The sequence below is a fragment of the Sinocyclocheilus rhinocerous genome, unplaced genomic scaffold (assembly GCF_001515625.1).
Source record: "Sinocyclocheilus rhinocerous isolate Xijiao unplaced genomic scaffold, SAMN03320098_v1.1 scaffold1575, whole genome shotgun sequence".
Taxonomy (NCBI): Eukaryota; Metazoa; Chordata; class Actinopteri; order Cypriniformes; family Cyprinidae; genus Sinocyclocheilus; species Sinocyclocheilus rhinocerous.
This window is the reverse complement of record NW_015626385.1, coordinates 277576-291472: the sequence shown is the minus strand read 5'-3', so window position 1 is coordinate 291472 and position 13897 is coordinate 277576. Positions and strand designations below refer to the sequence as shown.

The window sequence follows — 13897 nt, the reverse complement described above, 5'->3', positions numbered from 1 at the left end:
GACTTTTATTTTGAAGCACTCTGCTATTTTTACCTGCACATATGCTGTGTTCGACCTGCAAACTTCCCAGAATTCCTCACGGAATTTCCAGCATTCCTCTTGAAGTCTTCCAGTCGCTGCGTGACAATCGTTTACAGAGATGGATGAGTCAAACACAGTAAATCACAGTAAATCAGTAAATCAGCCAAGAGTTTTGTGGCATTTATTGAGTATTAAAGTGATGAGCTTGATATATTAATAACTGTAGTACTTCATATCTCTCTGATGGAATTACTCTTCTAACCCGCAGGCTTTGTGTTTGAGCTGTAATCACAATATGCTAATGCTTTAATGCTTTAATGTGTGAATGAGAGCGATGTGATGGTGTGTTTGCTGAGATCTGCAGTGGAGAGTTACACAACCTCACAGGAAATCAGTCCAGAAAAGCCAGCAGCAAAACAAACCCCACAATCTCATTCTGTCTCCTGACCCTCATATTTCAGAAGAATCAACTGTTTTTCAGCTTTAAGTTCTGCCCAAGTGTGTTTCCTCGCCGCCGATCCGCTTGAGGGATTGAGTTTTCTTGCAGGCGTTCTCACACACACACACACACACACACGCACACACATTCTCACACACACCCATGCACGCACACACACACGCATGCACGCACACTCTCACACACAGTTTTAGTTTTTAAAGTAATTCCAAAGTCATTTTACAACTTTAAAAGTAAAACATTTTTAAAACTTTATAAAATTTATTACAGCAGTTGCTTGCCAAGGTAACATAATTTTCTTTTAGTTAAAGTTTTTAGTTTAGTTTGTCATATATATATATATATAGGCTCTGACAGAAAAGAAGAGCAGGTTTTTTTGCACCCTCAGATTCCAGATTTTCAAATAGTTGTATCTCTGCCAAATATTGTCCTGTCCTAACAAACCATACATCAATGGAAAGCTTATTTATTCATAAATCTCAATTTTAAAAAATTGACCCTTATGACTGGTTTTGTGGTCCAGGGTCACATATATTAAATCTACATAGAAATGTTTAAAAAACTAATACAACTAACTAATGCAAATTGCATAAGTACATAAAAATTACTCTAATTTAAACTAAAAATTTAAATAAAAACATTTTAAATATAAAAATAAAGGCTTGCTGAGATGTTCTGGGAGGTTACTAGAGGTTTCTAAGATGTTCTAGTGGTTGTTATGGAGTTGCTAAGATGTTCTGAGTGGTTGCTAGGGAGTTGCTAAGATGTCCTGGTGGTTGCTAGGGGTTTGCTGAGATGTTGTGGTGGTTGCTAAGGTGTTTTCCTCCTGTCTGGTGTGAAGAGAGTCCTGTGCTCTTCTGCTCTCAGTGGCTTTAGTTCAGCAGGTGAAAATACTGCGTCTGATCACTTAGTAACGAGCAGCAGAGCTCAGATCTGAGGACTCACTGACGTCTGGAGCAGCAGTGCTAGTGATGCTGTAGTGTTCTGTGGTGTCAAACACTAGTGTGAGTCACTGTGCTGTATAATAGCGGCCCTGCGGCTCTCAGGACACAAACCTGTCAGCTGAGATTGAGGACAGAGAGGAAGACGAGGATAGAGAGGAAGAGGAAGAGATAGAGGGGCAGAGAAGAGTCGGAGTCAAGACATCTTTCGTAATTGTACTATTTTTGAAAGCAAGTGCATTTTTGGATGCATGAAATATGGTGGGTTGCTTTCCAAAAATGTGCAGTAGATAGACTGTATTGCACGACCCACAATGCAATGTGCTCGACTTTTATTTCCAGTGTGATGAATCAAACGGAAGTGATTTCATATTACATCTGAAGTATTTTTGAGTCATTCAGTCAGACATTTTTACACAAAATTGGATTGAAATGCAATGTTTTTTTAGAGATAAACATGTAATGTTGTGAGGTCATGTGACAATGTAGCACAATATTGTTTAAAACATTGTATAATGTATCATATTTGAGATACTACTTAATAACGTTAGTATGTGAGTAGATTGTATACAGTATATCATGTACAGTAAGGAGATCTTTACAATTTTTATATTTTAATAAGTTATGTACTCAAAATAATCAACTTTATACACAACAATTCATAGGTTTTTTTAAAGAAATTAATACTTTTATTCAGAAAGGCTGCATTAAATTGATCTAAATTGTCAGTAAATAAATCTATAATGTTACAAAAGATTTCTATTTCAAATAAATGCTGTTCTTTTGAACTTTATATTCATCAAATAATCCCAAACCGACCCTGAACTTCTGAACAGTAGTGGAAGTCTATGATATGTCCTCATTTACATATCTAGGTAAACGTGTGTGTAGTACAGTAAAACACTGCTAAGTTAAATGCAGTGCTTTCTACAGAGCCTGTTACCATGACAACATAATGAATGACCAATCATCATAGAGTTTGGGAAGTGGCCGGTGAGCAGATTCAATGCAGATGTGCTGTAGTCTTCATTTGCATATGCAGAGCTGTAATTGCTCATTAGCATATGCAAGTATCTGCTGTAGTGAGTTTAATGCTGCAGATTGGCACAAAACAACCTTTGAATGGAGTGACACTGCAGGTGACTGTGTGTGTGTGTGTGTGTGTGTGTGTGTGTGTGTGTGACAAACACATCATCTCAACATACATATAAACACACACACATGAGCAGCAAAGGCTGAGAGGTTTTGTGTTGTTTGACGCTGACACACACTCACACACGTGTGCCGTAACTTTGCCGTAAGCGTTTGTTTGTCGTGTTAGTGCTCGACTCTGCAGTCGTGTGCTATTAATAGAGCGTTTGTCTGTTGAGTTCTGCTGTTTCGTGTGTTCAGTGTAGAGACGAGCAAAACCACATCATTACAAAACCAACTAGTTGGTCTTAAGAATAACCGTATAATTAGCTTGTCACCGATAAGATATGTCGATTTTTATTTTATTCAATTTTATTTTATTTAAAAATATTTTAAGATATTTTTTTATATTAAAATATTTTATTAAATATTTTAACATTTTTGTTTTATATGCTACAATATCTGCTACAATAATGCTAATGATATATATAGGCCTATATATATATATGTGTGTGTGTGTGTGTGTGTGTGTAAATATATAATTATCTAATAATGCTTATATAATATGTATAATATGCTTATGTGATGCTTATATACATGTTATATATGCTAATAAATTATAAATATTAATACAGAAACGTTATGTTTTTGTTTAGGGTGATTGTTAAGGGGTTGCTGAGATGCTCTGGGATTCTGGGATGTTGCTAGGGGGTTGCTAAGATGTGGGTGGTTGCTAGGGGGTTGCTGAGTTTTTTTGGATGTTGTTTTTTTTCTTGTTTTAATCATCATTAATCAAAATGTAATGAGGGTTCATACTTTTTGTGGATCGGGTAATAAAAATAGCTTCAAGGTATATTCTCAAAAAACACATTTTAGCGTCTTCTTCAGTTTAATCTTTTTTTAAGAACGTTGCAAAGTAATTTTTTCTGTAAAACAAAGCAAAAGCAGTGATTGGGCCAGTGATGTTTGCGGTGTGACAGAGAACAGAGGGAGGAAGGAGAAATGTTTGTGGAGGTTTCTGCTCCAGCGCTCTTCAGCTCATTCCTCTCGCTCTGTTTGGAGACGCTCGTTTTTGCGCTCGATTGCTAATTCATCTGATGTCATCTCCTCGTTTCGCACACCTTATCTCGCATTACTTTGTTTTTTGTGTTCTTCTTCCCATTGCTGAGCTTGGGTCTGCGCTCTTCTCTCATGCACATGCTCACTCCCTCCTTTCCTCTCCCATTATCTTCAACAGAGCATGTCTGCTAGTGCGGGAACGAGCGTGTCTCCCTCTCTCTCTCTCTCTCTCTCTCTCTGACAGAAGTAGGATTCTAGTAGAGCTTCTGCTCTTGGCGTGCACTAATGCGAAGTGACTGCTGTGGGCATCTGCGTGCACGGCAGCTCTTCATCCCTGCGTTTGTGGAATAACTCGACCAGGAACGCAGCAAAGCAAAACTCGGTGGGGATATGGGTTGATGTTTGCGAGCGCTTGGTTTGGCGCGGTGGGTTCTAGAGGTGCTCTCTCGGCGCCCGTGGTGTTCGGCGGGCGTAACGCAGCGGCCCGATGCGGGGATCATGGTCGTAGCGCTGGCGCTCAAGCTGTTGACCGAGCTGCTCCAGTGCTCCGCTCTCATGCCGCTCTGTGACGCTGGCAACACGCCCCGCCGGACCGCTCAGGGGCCCGAGGTGAGCTCACACCTGTGTTTCTTTGTGAACTGATGCTGATGCGAGGAAACAACTCAAGTTAGAGAAGGAGAGTCTTTGACTACATTTTTGTGTGATATTTTAGTAAACGTCTCTTGCATGTTGCAGTGTTTTGTTGTTTTTAGGTGTTTTTAGATTGTCAGTTTAAATTCTTATGTATTTATTTAATTTTTTTTATTTGAAAACCACAGTAATCTCACATGGAGAGTTTCAGAAGAGATCTCAAAAGTGTCTCACTGTTCTCAGATTTGACAAGACTGCAATCAAAACATCTTTCAACAAACATTTCTCATCAAATGATCTGAGCTGCTACTCTAAAAAAATATATTTTTTCACTCAGAAATTGCTTGTAAATTTCACAATTAATTACAAAGAAATAGCAAGTAACATGAAAACTGGGAGTATAAAGACTGAAATTGTATTTTCTCGTAAAATACTCCAATAATCTTTTATTTACCATTTAAAAAGCAAAAAACAGTGTATCCATGTTCATAAACTCTTTACTCTTGGATGGGTCTGTTGTACAGATTTTTAAGGAATTTATTAAGATGCATCTGAGACAAAGTTGATTGTTAAATGAACACGACTGAAAGCTCAACTGAATCTCCTGAAAGAGCGACATTTACCTGAAAGCCATTTACTGAAACACCAAAACATCTAGAAATGCAAATGGAAGCCAACACAATCAGAGCAAATCAGCGCAAGACGACACAAACAAACTGACCATTTAACTCTGTACTCTGTTCATTATATTCAGAATTAAAGACCACAGCTGTCATGGACACTATATTTACGCCTTGATTTTATCATCTGATCTGGGTTGAGTTTGATTAATGTGAGTGTTACAGTAGAGATGAGGGTTCATGAACACACGCTGATCTCAGGACAGCTGCTGAGACTTTAAATACCTGCGTTTGAATCCTCTTAGTGAAATATGGAGATTGTAGGAGCTGAAAGAAGCTCTGAACCGCCGGAGAACTGACTTAATTCTTGATGGCACTTTGACTGAATCAGGGAAAAGCCCTGGATGAGATGAGCTGAGGGAGAGAGGATTGTGGGATTGAACTGAAGATGGTGCATTTGTCCTCTCAGTTCAGTTTACAGCAGTGACTTCTCACTGTTTGTGTCACTCTTGTGTGTTAGTGCTCGGGGTTTTTCATGGACTCTTTCTGCAGTTACATAGTTGCACCAGTAGGTGGCGCGAAATGACCGTCTGTATGAGTGAGTCATTGAATCATTTGCTGAACCGATTCATTCAACAACACGGATTCATTCAGCAAAGCAACAAGCGACTGTTTTTATAAGTGAGTCATTGAATTGATCACTCAACCGATTTGTTCAAAAACACTGATTCATTTAGGAACAAAACAAAGGACTGCATTTATGAGTGTGTCACTAAATTATTCACAATTTGTTGTTTCTTTATATATTATTTATATTATGATAAATAATATATTATAAATATTAATTCACCCAAAAAGGTAGTGTTTTCCCAGATGACTTTCTTTGATGGCTTTTTTTCTGACTTTGTAGTTCACTTGACTGCAGTGCTGTATTGTAAGTGTTCTGAAGTCACATGATGCTTTGTGTGAGGAACAGCCTCATATTTTAGTCATTATTCATGCTAATCCTTTGAGCTAAATCTTTGAAGGCTGAGGCTGTATTTATTCTGTTTTAAATCTGTTTTAATTCATTGCCATTCTTCAAATCAGATGAACAGATTGGAGACGCTCTTGGTGCACATCATTCAGATGTGTTTGACAATGTGTTTGTCTTTAACTATCTGTCATGATCCGTTTGTCTGTTTGGGATTGAGATTGTACAGAAGTCCATGCCAGATATTCCAGTCACATCTATTTACAGTTATTAGAAAAAAAGAGATGCCATCACATCTGTAGCAGTGTGTTTTTTAATGGAAGCTGTGTCATTTTGATGAGAAAATATTAGTTATTTTCTTGTATCTGCTGTGATATGGATATCAATTTATCATTTATAAAAATTGATATATATGTATACATCATGTCCAAACTGTTTGTAGTGAATATATGTGAGCAGACAAAAGTTTCTGCATAATATAATGGGCCTGTCATTTTTTGTCCATTACCAGAAAAATTACAGTTTTTATTTCAAAGTCACAGGTGGTTCGCTAGCCAAAATGATCGGGCTCTTTCATGTCTTGATGTTTTTGACAGTCAGAATCCCACTGGAATGTCTTTGATGTCTGCTGTAGAGAATCTCATATCAGGCTCAATAATTAACGCTGATGAGGGTCAGTTCTGACGCAGGTTCAGTGCGGATCGGAGCGGTGCGGTCCATGTGACGGTGTGAGCACGTGTCAGGCGTGTACAGGGTTAAGAATGGCCGCTTGCATCACAGGTGATTGCTTCAGTCCCTAGAGAGCCTGAAGCTCACACACACACACACACACACACACATCTCCTCCAGGCGACTAGGCTGCACCCAGACCGAAGAGCTACAGATACAGCCCACACAGCCCAAATAAAAAGGCTAAATTAGGGCTCTTAAGGGTGGCTGAAGCCCTGAATCACGCTCATGTGGGCTAGAAGAGATCTGAATGCTCATAATAACAGATGTGTGTCAGTCTGGACTTCACTGGCCACACTCAACTTCAGTCTCTTCTGTGTTCTGAGAATCCATTTCAGAATGAGATTATAGGTCTGGTCCAAACCTGAGTGAGCTGCAGTGCGGTCTGCTGTCTACATAGGCAGCTCCCTTCTAAGGCAGCATCCCAGCTAAAATGGAAGTGACAGATTTGTGACACGTTACATAGGCGTCAACTGAATTGTATTTATTTAATTCATTAATTTATTAATTCATTCATTAATTTAGTATGGAATGGAATACAAGAATATTTATTCAGTCAGTTATTTATAAAGGACATTTTAAAACAACAGCTGTTGACCAAAATGTTGCACAATGTAAAACGTAAAAACACAACAAAATGCACACTTTAGACTAAATTATTTATCAGATTAATAGTAAGAAAAAAAGGAAAATTGGCTCAAGTAGTGTAAAAAAAATAATTGCAAACTGCAGGGGGTTTGTGAGTTGATGAAAAGCTAATACTTAATTAAATCCTAAAAAGTGTAAAAAATGAATGAATGTCAAGTAAATGTAAAAAAAAAATTCTAAATGTAATATATATGTATGTATGCATATATATATATATATGTGTGTGTGTGTGTGTAAATAAAATATAAATATAATATATAAATAAATAAACAATTTATTTATTTGTAAAATCATCAATTGTAAAAACATAAAAAAGGCTAAAAGAAGAAGAAAAAAAGAACCGTGTACATGCAGATGTGTTGTTAAATTATTTAAATATTTTTTTTAAAACTCCATGGGACTTTATGTAAATATTTTAGATCAAATGGGGCCCCACGTCTCAATTCAATGGCAAGCAATGGAATCCAGAGTATTTTCACCAGCTGTGAAATGTGGCTTTAAAAAAAAAAAAAAAAAACTTGTCTCGTGGATTCTTTGCAACTTTATTATTATCTTTCATTATTAAAGTTTCTCAGCAGCCAGCAGATGGAAAAGCGGCTCCCAAAGCAGATTACAGATGCTGCAGACAGACGTCCCTAAAACGCTCACTCTCACTGTCCCAAATTAAAGCTCTTAAATCCTCAACAGACCTGAGATGGAAACTTGACATCACATGAACAACAGAGAATAGATCATGAGGAGCTTCAGCAGCGGACGCAAGACGTCCTGGAGTCCTGAAGCAACAGTAATGATGAAGATTTGAGAAGAAAGCTGCAGCCGAGAGAGAGAATTAGAGACGGAAAAGATGAACGCATGACTACACATGCTCTCTTTTATTATTTTAAAATGAAATTCATCTGTGATACAAAAGAAAAGCGTTTCAGATGCAGATAGATGATTCAGCTGATATTTCTGTGGTTTGAGTTTCACGCTGGACTCTTTTGCTTTGAATCTGCAGGATTTTATCCGCAGTGCTCTAGGATTGAATTATTTCTCTTGCTATAAACCCAGAGGTCCCGAGATAGTGAGAAACTGAGAGCTTGTTAGGTAGACAGATCCAAAGCTTCTGTCATTGTTTAGAATAGAAATTGAGGCTGTTTAATATTTGATTTGCTGGATGACCGCAGGGCTTTCTCAGGCCTGAATCATTTCACTTCCAGCCCGTGAAATATCTGTTGACTCAAGGTTTCTGCGGGATTTCTTTTAGGTTTGAATTGTGAAATTAAATGCATGAAAGCTGGTTACATTTGGCCCTTCAAATATGAATGGTGTTTTACTATAGTACTCCCACACACTTCTGAAAAATTTAAATAGAGGATGTCAAATGGACAAAACCATATTTAAATGGATATTTGATGATGAAGATGTATTTTATTTATTTTTTTTATTATTTTATTTTTTTAGAAAACAGTATGAGAGTTTGTGTTGTGAGTAGTTAAATGTATGAATCAGGGTTATAATAGTTAACCAAACTGTAGACGTAAAAAAAAAAAAATTACTTTTTTTTTTTTTTTTTACTAAAATTAAAAAGACAGAAAATATATATTAAAAATATTCAAAATGAATAAAAAATATAATAAATAAAAATTAGATATAGCAAATATATGTATAATAATTAGATATAATAATTATATAATATAAATATAATATACATATTTGTTGTATTTATTGATTTACACTTATTAAAGTGTAAATAATCAATTTCAGTTCATTTGAACAATTTACATAATATTATATTTTACAGACTTAGAAAATCTTGTTTTTGTTGACATGAACTCATTCTGCTCATGCTCATGAATGAGTCTCATTGATAAAAGAAGGATCGATTTATGTTGTCTTTCAAATCATCATTCATCTACTGAAGAATCATTCAAATGATTTGTTTGTGAATCAAATAATGTGTTCTGACTCCTTCGGTCCAGTTTTGAACATCTTCATGGGTCTTTGCCAAATCAATCAGAACATGTGAAATGAAAATGGCTCAAAACGCTCAACACTAATTAAGAGATGGACAGAATAGTCCTTCTGTAGATATAATTAACAAGATTTCCAGTGGGAAATCTCATTCTCATAAAGCTTTGTTAAATGCAATCAATGCCTCGTTTAGTTAGAAATCAAATGCAATAGACATTTATGAACAGCTTTGATATGTTTGGGTGTCAGCATTAAAAGTTGAGTCTTTTTAATAGATTAAAATGACACTTAAAGGAGCAATACACTCAGAAATAAGAATTCATGTCAATATTTACTCACCAAACTCAAATGAAAATCATTTCTGCAATACTTTTATGATGTTTTAATGTTGTTTTTGTCTTTTTTGTAGCTTCAGACTTAGATAAAAAAAAAAAAATCCAAACAGCTTGAGAAAGTTTATTCCCACAGTTGTCTGCTGAATGAAGAGTTGGAGAGATATTAGCTGACATTGAGCTCCAGATTACAGCGTCATGATCAGACTGCAGCAGTAAGAGAACGCGTTGAATCTTTCATAGTGTCTCTCAGATGAAGGAAACTCTTGTTGAACTCTTCACCGAGCGTCTTCACTTTGTTCTCATCGGCCTGTGACTCATTTTAGCGCCTCAGATGGAGAAAGCAATGAGATTTCATTCCATATTTCATGTGAATTTGGCAGCGTAATTTAGAGCTAGGAATCTCTCAGTGAAACAGTTGAACCAAAGCTTTATGTTGTTTATGTAAGGAATAATTGACTCCGGGCCGTTGAATTATTAGAAAAATAATGCACACCCGAGGTGGTGATGCTGCCACGATGCGAAGCGGAGTGTGCATTATTTTTCTAATAAGCGCATCAAGAACCGGATTGACCGGGTACTCGGTACCACCGGTACTAAAAAAAACCTGGTACCGAAATACCGGGTCTTTTGACAACACTAGCCCCATAGTATAATTAAAGAAAAAAGACATTGTTAGTCATTTTCTATTTAGAGCTGTTTTCATAAATAAAGAGACATGGACATTTCTAGTCCTCATTTTCATCACTGATGCCGATGGATGACTGAATTTATCTATTAGATATCACAGATGACTCTTCATTTGCGATTTGGGTTAACGTATGATCGATCGCTCTATTTCTCAGCATCACATCCATCATGATTTTGTCCCTCAAGAGCATTTATGTTAAAATGAACCTTTTTGGTTTTTATAATGATGAAGAAAACTCCACTCTTGGTCTCCAGTGAATGTGGGAATAAACAGGTCGTGTTTACGTCTGCTTTGGGCTTCTTCTAATGTGTTTTGACATGGTTTTGCTTCACGCTTCACTGGGGAGATTTGAAAAGCTTTTTTTAGTGGCAGAGGTTTCTAAAAATAAAGCGCGATGTCCCTGAGGAGGGTCTTGACGCGGGACGTGTCCGGCTGCCTGCGCTGCTGGGGACGAGCTCTAATAGGTGCTGAATGACGGCTGCACTGAGATCAGGCCGTTTGAGGTCAAGAGAGCAGATGATTTCTGCAGAAGAGCTCAGGCGTGATGCCAGCTGATGTCTGCAGACACGCTTTCATTGCTCAGTGTTAAATACAGCTTCATCTAAATGACCACACAATTCCTTCCTCATCACTTTACTTACAGCAATATAATCAGCCTTGTTTTGGAGTAGTTTTCATTGCAGTAAAGGAAAAAACAAATATATACATATATATATATATATATACTGTATATATACTGTGTGTGTGTGTGTGTATATATATATATATATGTATACATACTGTATATAGCCTATGTATTATTGCAAGTAAAAAAAATTTAAATGGAAGAAATTAAATTAAATTTGATGAAAAAATAAAGATACAAACTATAAAACTGAAATAAAAAAGAAAAGGGAAATAATTAATTAGAATGAAATATAGTGACATGTTAAGTAAATTTTACTCTTATTATTTTACTGTAAGTATGCCTCTTATTTGGATTTTAATGCATGTTTCATTTTATTTAATTAATAATTTTTTTTGTTTTATTTCTGCTCCTTTTTTGTTTTATTGTTTCTTTACATTTTAGTTAAATTAAATCTAATTTACATTTTGATTAATTTAATTCTTTATTTTTGTCATTTATTTTTGTCATTTTTATGCCTACTATTTTATGTAAGACATTGTGTATGAAACATGCTGTATAAACAAAATATAGTCCTTTTAAAATGTAAAGTTAACTGACATTTCTGAAACAATCTTGCATATCAGAAACATAATATATTAGTATTTTAAAAATGCAAAATGGGACTATCTAAACCGTTATAGATACAATATGTCTGTGCCTCAATTTATGAAGGTCTGCTGGGTTTCTTACACACAAATGTAACGGTCTAATGTGATGATCAGTTGTGCCAAACTGAGAAATAAGAGGAATCATTTGTTCTCCTTTTAAATAATTTCTCATAGTTCCTCAGCAATATTTGATCCCAGTTTAATGTGCAGGGTGTTAGTCACAGAGAATAGGTAGAAGACAGGCGTGACACTGGGCTGCTCGTAGCACATGCTGATGGATCGTACTGAGAGAGTGAGCGTGTGAGTCAGCGTGAGGAAGATTTGAGTCCTGAGGTCAAACGGCCTTCAGCTCATCATCTGTCCACCAGATAAATGTCAAAGAGCATCCAGACCAGCAAATAAAACACACATTACATCATCAGCTGCTGTCCTGATGAGAATGAGAAAAATCTGTTGGGTGAAACAAGTGTCAATCAAACAGAAGTGCCACACATCACAAACCAGTGTGCGAGTGTTGTTGAGTGATTCATTAAAAGAATCAGTTCAAAAGAATCATTTGTTTGTGAATCGGACTACACTGGTAGAGCTGTTTGTTTGTTTCAGAGGATAAAATGATGTTTGTGATCTTATAACATGAAACGCACACCTATGGTAAAATATGATTTATTTAGCCATATCATGGGAGATTTAGAACTGCATAAACACTGGCATAACCACATGGAAACCTATTTTCACCACATAAGAAAAAAATCATGCCTTTGTATGCATTGTCTTGTTTGTAAGTCAAAATTAAAACATACCAAGTTGAAATTGTGAGACACAAGTCGATAAGTCGATAAAAGGGGAAAAAAAGTCAAAATTGTAACAAAAAGTCATTGTGAGAAAAAGTAAAAAATATAACATGTTATTATTATGAGATACAAATGGAAGTTGAAATAATTAGATGAAAAAAGTAATTATGAGATAAAAATTATTTTATGACATACTACATAGAATTATGAGACAAAAAGTCAAAATTATGACAAAAGTCGTAATTTGGATAAGTCAAAATTAAGAAATTTTGAAGTTTTTAATGTAAGAAAAAAGTTGAAATTATGAGATACTAAGTCATAATTAACATTTAGTCATTTAGCAGACGCTTTTATCCAAAGCGACTTACAAATGAGGACAATGGAAGCAATCAAAATCAACAAAAGAGCAATGATATGCAAGTGCTATAACAGCTGATTCTTGAAGATGGCTAAGGACTCAGCTGCTCGGATTGAGTTGGGCAGGTCATTCCACCAGGAGGGAACATTTAATGTAAAAGTCCGTGAAAGTGATTTTGTGCTTCTTTGGGATGAACAATAAAGCGACGTTCACTTGCAGAACGCAAGCTTCTAGAGGGCACATAAGTGTGAAGTAATGAATTTAGGTAAAGGGGTGCAGAGCCATAATTAAGAGATAAAAAGTTAATTATGAGATAAAAAGTCAAAAATATGACAAAAAAGTAATAATTATCTGAGGGAAAGGTCTAAATTATGACAGTCAATTGTGTCAGATAAAATCAATTATGAGATAAAAGGTCAATCATGACAGTTAAAATTTAAATAAAACGTCAATTATGAGATTTTTAAAAAGTTAAGATTATGACATGGTCATAATTATGTGAGGAAAATGTCAAAATGATGGCATACTAAGTCATAATTATGAGATTAAAAAGTCAATTATGAGATAAAGTCAAAATTATGAAAAAATTTCAAAATTGTGACAATCTAAGTCATTATGAGATAAAAGTTAAAATTATGAAAAAAATCTAATTGTCATAATTATATGTTTTTATCTCATAATTTCCTTTTATTTCTAAGTTTTGGATTTTTTTTTAAATCATTTTGATTTCATGCATGATTCAAAATCAAATTCTCATAATTATACGTTTTTATCTCATAATTTGTTTTTATGCCTTAATTTTAGCTTTTTAAATAATTTTGATTTCATGCATGATTTAGCATGAATTTAATGTGGCGGAAATGGGCTTCAATGTAAAATTGATAGAAACGGTACTTGGAAACTTTAGCAACCCCCTAGCAACCACCTACAACACCTGAGCAACTGCATAGCAGCACACTAAAACCACCGACAACAGCTAGTTTTCCATTGATAAACACAAACACTGCTCAGATTTTCTCCAGAAATCATCCCAATCCCGATCGCCCACAGACGGTCTGTTAGTGCTGGTGGAAGCACTAGCGTTAGTCATGCGTTCGGAGCGTTTCTGCTCTTCTCGGCCATCACAGCTGACATGTACTAGTGAAGACAGACAGCTGGAGGACATTTCCCATGATGACTCACGCAGCAGTGTATGCCGCTGTAAAAGCTGTGTGATTGTGCTGTAGAAGCGGTGTGTCAGAGCGCCACCTGCTCTCGCCTGCGGTCTGCGCGCAGAACTCCTGCCGAC

General features: G+C 36.0%; 1 protein-coding gene across 1 annotated transcript in view; it reads left to right on the top strand.

The window, feature by feature from the left end:
- Window positions 1-4107: 4107 nt before the first annotated feature.
- LOC107713389 (potassium voltage-gated channel subfamily H member 2-like) overlaps window positions 4108-13897 on the top strand; it is a 28442-nt gene continuing 18652 nt past the window's right edge. The window contains exon 1 of the mRNA XM_016518890.1: window positions 4108-4218. Coding sequence (XP_016374376.1) covers window positions 4108-4218 — 111 coding nt within the window. The remainder of the gene's footprint in view (window positions 4219-13897) is intronic.